Source organism: Bubalus bubalis, chromosome 3 (genome assembly GCF_019923935.1).
Source record: "Bubalus bubalis isolate 160015118507 breed Murrah chromosome 3, NDDB_SH_1, whole genome shotgun sequence".
Lineage (NCBI taxonomy): Eukaryota > Metazoa > Chordata > Mammalia > Artiodactyla > Bovidae > Bubalus > Bubalus bubalis.
The window spans coordinates 10,560,246-10,567,079 of record NC_059159.1 but is presented as its reverse complement, the minus strand read 5'-3'; the positions used below and the strand labels follow the sequence as shown (position 1 = coordinate 10,567,079).

The 6,834-nt window shown below is 59.1% G+C and overlaps 1 protein-coding gene across 1 annotated transcript; it reads left to right on the top strand.

Moving 5' to 3' along the window:
• The first annotated feature begins 1,577 nt into the window (after positions 1-1,577).
• Positions 1,578-6,505, top strand: CBX8 (chromobox 8). The gene is made up of 5 exons (XM_006064134.4): positions 1,578-1,751; positions 2,123-2,166; positions 2,352-2,417; positions 2,545-2,611; positions 3,105-6,505. Exons 1-5 carry the CDS (start codon positions 1,683-1,685, stop codon positions 3,990-3,992), a joined length of 1,134 nt encoding a protein of 377 aa, XP_006064196.1. The 5' UTR covers positions 1,578-1,682; the 3' UTR covers positions 3,993-6,505.
• Positions 6,506-6,834: the final 329 nt, after the last annotated feature.

Here is a 6,834-nt window from a genome sequence, read left to right as displayed (position 1 = left end):
TCTCCTTTTTTTTTCCCTCTCTTTCTTCCACCACATCCCTCGCCAAGGGAAACTGTGCTTCCAGTCAAGTTTATCACCGATGTTTTAACTAAATCGTGGGTTCCGAGGAGTGGGTGCTGTTACTTGCAGCTTGGGCGATAAGAGAAAAGGGTTGGGGATTGCTGGGCCCAGACAGGGCTTCTGTCTCTGTAGCTGCCGTCCCAGCCCACGGGTCACCGCGAGCTGAGCAGGAACGTGCAGTTTGCGTGTGTGCAAACGCGAGGCACGAGAGACCCGGTCCTCGCCCCCTTTCCTGGACCCCGCCACTTTCTCCCCTCTTTGTCAACCTTCAGTGGACACTGTGAGGCTCCCTGGGTTTTCTCGCAGTGTCTGCCACGCGCATTGGGATGAGCTGCCAACAGGAAGAGTGGGGCACAGGCCCAGCGGGTTGCCCGGGTACAGGTAAAGCAGGGAGCTTTTCCAGTCGCGCTCCCCAACCCCAGCCAAGCTCCAGACTCTGCCTTGGTGGAAGTCCATGCCCTCCCCAACACACCCCGGCCTGGGGCAAGGAGTGGCTGGACTGGGGCTAGCGACACTTGGGGCCAGGGCCTGGAGTGGAACAGCAACGCGGGCTGGCGGCAGGGGCAGGTGGCTGCGGGTGTCCGGGACGAGTCAGGGAGGGGGCAGGAAGAAGGCGCGCGAACTCCCCCACGGGATCCTGGAGTGCGGAAAGACTCGGGCGGCAACGGCGGGCCGCCACTGGCTCTGTATTCGGCCTCCAAGCTGGGGCGAGCGCTCGAGCCCAGCCCGCCTCTCAGGGCCCGGAGGGTGGCCGAGGGCAGGGTTGCGAGACCGGAGAAGGAGACACAGGCACATTGATTTGTTAGCGGGATGGGGTGGGCGGCAGCGGGGGGAGGCCGTTGCCATGGAGACCGAGGGTCGGGTGTGCAACCCAGGGGGAGGGGGCCGGGTGGGAACGCTGGCGAGGGGCGCGTCGCCGGCACTAGGGGGTTCGGGCGCGGCCCGCGGCGCCCCAGCACCTGTGCATTGTGCATTGTGCTGCGCGGGCGGCGGCGGGGGGAGGGAACGACGCGAGTCCTGGCGGTGGGGGTGGGGCGGGCTGGGGGTCGCCAAGGGGGCGGGGCCTGGCTGACACCGCCGCCAGGGTTCCAGCGAGAGCTGTGGGGGACGCTGAGCACCGGGGGGACATCTTGGCGGCGGGGGAGGGGGCCCCGGTGGGGACCGAGGGTGGACGGCCCCCCTGCCAGCCCGACAGACTGACAGCGGCCGAGCCCGCCTCCACGCTACGCCACTTCCGGCGGCGGCCCCACGCCCCCCCCCCCCCTTCGCGCTCAGTCTCCGGAGCCGTCTCGGACTCCGCCCCCTGGCGATTGGAACGCGGGTCACGTAGCAACGCGGGGGAGAAAGCGAGAGGGGCGTGGCCCGGAGTTCGCCCAATCAGAGCGCGGGAGAGCTGGCTCTGGCCGCTCGGCTTTAGCAACGTCGTTAGCAACACGTGGGGCGGGAGGAAGCGCCGGGCAAGCGGGGAGGAGGGAGCTGCGCGAGGGAGGGGGCGGGGAGGGAGCGAGCGCGCGGGAGGGGGAGGAGAACTGACGTCAGCGGGAGAGTATTATGGTCTGTCGTGCGCTGGCTGCTGCTTTTCTGCTCCTGGAAGCGGCCAAGGGGGGAAGCGCCGAGTCAACATGGAGCTTTCAGCGGTGGGGGAGCGGGTGTTCGCGGCCGAAGCCCTCCTGAAGCGGCGCATCCGGAAAGTAGGTGCCCCCGGGCCTTGGGCCGAGCCCTCCCCTCCCGGCCCGGGTTCCCTCCCCCTGCTGCAACCCAGCTTCCCTTCCCCCAGGTCCCAGCAGCGGCCGCGGCCGTGGCGGCGGCTCTGAGCCCAAGCGCTTTCCTTAGACTTGCAGCGATGCACAGATTGCATGGGTGGGGGGCGGGGTGGGGGGAATGAATGCCGGTGCATGCACTATGTGCAGCGTTTCGTGCAGGGGGTGATGCAGCGTACGCGTGCCTTTTCGCGGTGGGATTTAGCGCATTCATTCGGTGCATGCATTTTTTGCATGTATTTCTCGTGTCCCCGTCATGCATTTTTCCCCTTGCACACACAATTTCCTTTTTGCATCTTCAGGGACGCATGGAATACCTCGTGAAATGGAAGGGCTGGTCGCAGAAGTAAGTAGGTTCTGTGCAATTCTCAACCCCAGACTGTTATTCCGGAGCTTTCTTTCTTCCTCTTTTTCCCTTTACATTGAAATACAATACAATGCAACAAGAAAAGTTACAGACATACACATGCACACCCGCGGTTCTTTCTCTGCTCCCTGAACTGACGCCCACTTCTTCCTGATTTCCTTTAGGTACAGCACATGGGAACCCGAAGAAAACATCCTGGATGCTCGCCTGCTCGCAGCCTTTGAAGAAAGGTACAGGCCCTTCCAGGCTTCAGCTTCTCACTTAGAAACACGAAGGGTGGCTCCTGTCCAGCCTCAATTGGAGCGCACTTGGTTTCTTCACTCACGCTCCCCTTTCCCCCCTCCTTTCTTTCTGCAGGGAGCGAGAGATGGAGCTGTATGGCCCCAAAAAACGAGGACCCAAACCCAAAACCTTCCTGCTCAAGGTAGGGTGACAGTGTCCAATGGTGGGCAGTAGTGTTCTTGTGTCAGTTTGTGGGAAGCAGGCCATGAGGGGTTATGAACCACTGGGGTGTGCTGTTTGTAATCTAGGAGGGAGTCCCTAGACAGGCTGTCACCGAGTCACTTCACCGCTAAGGGTATCTGAGGGGAGGGGCTTAGCCAAATTAGAATTCCTTTATCAGATCCCCTCAACCATCTCAAATAGACATAATCAACTACAAGAAGGGTACTTGGTACAAATGACTGCTTCCAGACAAATCTACCCCTTTGCTTCCAGACAAACTGATACCCCTATAGTTCACCCCAACCCATATGGGAATTCCAAGGCATCAGAGGGTGAAGCCGGGAGGCTGGGGCTGGAAGAGCGGTGGGGGAGGTGGGGGAGGTGGGGGAGGTGGGGGAGGTGGGGGAGGTGGGGGAGGTGGGGGCGGGGCAAGGGCCCTGCTGGGTTCTTGACACTACCCTCTCTTCCTGAAGGCCCAGGCCAAGGCAAAGGCCAAAACATACGAGTTCCGAAGTGACTCAGCCCGAGGCATTCGGATCCCCTACCCAGGCCGCTCACCCCAAGAACTGGCCTCTACTTCCCGGTCCCGTGAGGGCCTTCGGAACATGGGTCTTTCCCCACCGGGAAGCAGCAGCAGCACCAGCAGCACCTGCCGAGTGGAGCCCCCTCGGGACCGCGAGCGCGACCGGGAGCGAGAGAGGGAGAGGGAACGAGAGCGGGAGCGTGAACGGGGCACCAGCCGTGCAGATGACAAACCCAGCTCGCCAGGTGACAGCTCCAAGAAGCGAGGTCCCAAGCCCCGGAAAGAGCTCCTAGACCCCTCACAGAGGCCCTTGGGAGAACCCAGTGATGGCCTCGGAGATTACCTCAAGGGCAGGAAGCTGGACGACACTGCTTCCGGGGCAGGAAAGTTCCCAGCTGGCCACAGCGTGATCCAGCTGGCTCGAAGGCAGGACTCGGACCTGGCCCAGTGTGGTGTGGCCAGCCCTAGCCCCGCTGAGGCCACAGGCAAGCTGGCTGTGGACACCTTTCCGGCCAGGGTCATAAAGCACAGGGCTGCCTTCCTGGAGGCCAAAGGCCAGGGCACCCTGGACCCTGGTGGCCCCCGGGTCAGGCACGGCTCAGGCACCCCTGGCTCTGTGGGGGGCTTGTATCGGGACATGGGGGCGCAAGGGGGAAGGCCCTCCCTCATCGCCAGAATCCCAGTGGCCAGAATCCTGGGGGACCCAGAGGAAGAATCCTGGAGCCCCTCTCTGACCAACTTGGAGAAGGTGGTGGTCACCGACGTGACCTCAAACTTTTTGACCGTCACCATTAAGGAAAGTAACACGGACCAAGGGTTTTTTAAAGAGAAAAGATGAATATCTGGGTGGGTGGTCCCAAGACCAGGGAGCAGGAGAGAGACAGTGCAAACTTGGCATAATGCTTTTTATTTCTGGGTGGGGAGGCGGCCTTCTGGCTGGCCCTGTCCCTTCCCTACCTTCACACAACCCCTTTCCTTTCATCCCTCCCCACTCAGTTTTGGTTGGAAAGATTATCTCTAGAGTTATATTTTCTATTAGATGTAAATATGTTATTTAAGAAAAAATATCTAAATATATATATTTCAACTCTTGAAGTTGTTTTATTTAAACAAGGAGAGAGAGAGACTCAGTGTGGTTTAGTTGGGGAAGGCAGGCTGAGTTGGGGCAGGAGGGGTCTGACAGCCACCCAGGGCAGTAGGGAGGATGAAGACCTGGGCACTTGGCCTCTGATGGTGTCTGGAAGGACTCAGCCAGCCCACCTCACCCCTCCTTTTTCCCACAGCCCCAGGGCAGACCCCTGAAACCAAGGCAGGACCCGGATTTTTTTCTCTCTTCCCATTGGTTGGCCAGGCCAACAAAAGATTGGTTCCCCAATCAGAAAGGGAGGAGGTGGGGTCAGTCTTTTTCCTTTTTTTTGGTGGTTGTTGTTTTAAGATTAAGAAATCTGTTGGGGGAAAAGCAAAGTATTAACTGGAGTAATTTTTTTGTGTGTGAAGTTGAAGGTAAAAAGTTGCGGGTGGGTGGGGAACAGCAGAGTTCCCCCAGGACCACACCAGGAAAAAGCACTTTACGGGAGATGTGTGTGTTGTACAGGCAGATCGGATCGTAGGTATGTCATGTGGACAAAACCTCCCAGTTCCCTCGATTCCTTTCCTTACTTCACAGAAAGAAAAGAAATCCAGCGAATCTGTTTACATTCCCGAAATGCCAGGATAAATTGGGAGGATTGCATGTCGGTGCCCAGAGTTCGAGACAGTTGCTGTTTTACGAGAGAAATGTTCGGGGGTGGACTTTTCTTTTTCGCGTCTTCTAGCTTCGCCAGGAGAGACGGTGACCCCCATCTCCCAGGAAGATTGGACTAGTCCCCCTCCCTTGGGGAGGGCGGGCCGCCAGCTCCCAGGAGAACGCCCGGCCGGACAGGCCCACCCAGAGGGACCCACGGGGGTGGGGGGCGGCTGGGAGCGGAGGCTTAGCACCCAGGCCCTGGTCGCAGCTCGGCTGGGAGTGCGGTGAAGGTCTGGGCTCCGGCTCGGAGCTGGGCAGGACTGGCACCCCGGCAGCTTCGGCGGGGCCAGGGAAGGAGGGGCGAGGGGAGGTTTCCATCCAAGAGAGCGCATCAGAACTTTTCCTTTTTCCTTCCCCCCCCCCCTTTCTTAAAAGCAAAAGCTATAATTTATAGGCCTTTTCGATTCGCGGAGTGTTCTCTATTTGAACTCGACATTCAAACTCCGCCAGAGGGGGAGGGAGGAGAGGGAGTTGGAGAAGAGACGGCCGGCGCGGCTGGGGAGGCCTGCGCGCGGCAGCGGGTCCCTGGACGCCCCCGCCCCGGCCGACTCGTGACCACGCTGTGTTCCAAGGACGCAGGACGCGCGCCCCTCTTTTGACTCAAAAGCACAAATCTGCCCCCCCACATCCCGGTCCCTTCGAGGACTGGTCCTGCGGCCTCCTCGCCCTCCCCCACCCTTAAAGGGCCAGAGGGAATCTAACTTCCCATTGCTAGTGGAGGGAGGGGCGAGGGGGCCCGGCGCTTTGGGAGGAAGCACAGACTCCCGGCGATACAGGCGGGGAGCCGGGACTGAGGGGGAAACTTCTCGATCCTCGGGGGATTTGGCGGGGACCCCCGCCTGGTTTCTCTTCTGCACTCCCCGTATTCCCACTCCCTCTTCGCAGCCTCTCCTCCAGACTTTCTTGCCTTTGAAGTGAGGGGGTAAAAAAGAGGAAGACGGAGTACTACAGGATTTTTCTTTTTTAATTATCAAATTGCGCCTATAAAAAGCCCGTGGAATGGGGATTTTTATCTGCTCACATTTGTAAAACTGGTATTTTAGACTTTGTATAAAGAAGCGCCGTTGACCAAGTGTATCTATTTAAATATCGACGCTATTTTCAGATGAAACTTCATTGAAGGGACATGTCTGTTACCGAGTGGACGGTCATTCCAGGACCCATGTCTTTACCTGGCTGCCGCCTTCCCTCCCTCCTTTCCTGCCTTCACCCTCATCTCCCTCCCTCGGGGCTGACTTTGCCTTTTCCCTCCGACCTTCCCCTGCCCTGGTTTGCCCCACCGCCTATCTGTCCTGTCTTCTGTCCGTGGCCGTCCGCGTGTCTCCTTTGCTCGCTCTTGCGACGCTGACCTGGGGGTGGGTGGGCAGGGCAGGGGCTGCGGGGCTGGGCGTCTGCAACCGCGCGAGATGTGCGGGTGTTGGGTTTATTTAATTCTAAGATTTGTACAAATCTCGAATCGATCTCCGCCTCAGCTCGAGTGAAGCTTGGCACGTATCTTCTGCGGTTGTGAATGTCTGTATCCAATACCGCTTTTTACGTGTTTAAATATATACTTTGTAAATAGAGACGTGTTTCGGATTTTATTCCTTTTTTCCGGCCCTCGAGAAGAGGGAACAGGCGCCCCGGGAGGAAAGGACCCTTCCCTCCTCGCTCATGACCCATCCCACCCGCCTCTCTCTCCCCTATCGGCCCTGGACGATCTGTTTCCAGTAGGCCATTCCCCAGCTGGGGGGATGCCAATCAGGCGGGGCAGAAGGGTAGGGTTGGGAGGGAGCGGTAAGTGACTCTTCTTAGCCTTCTAAAGGGGAAGGTCCTGGCTTTCCTCACCTACGGACTGCACTTCTCTGCGGTCTGGGCAGAACTCGGGGATCCCAGGGAGATGGGCGCGACCTCT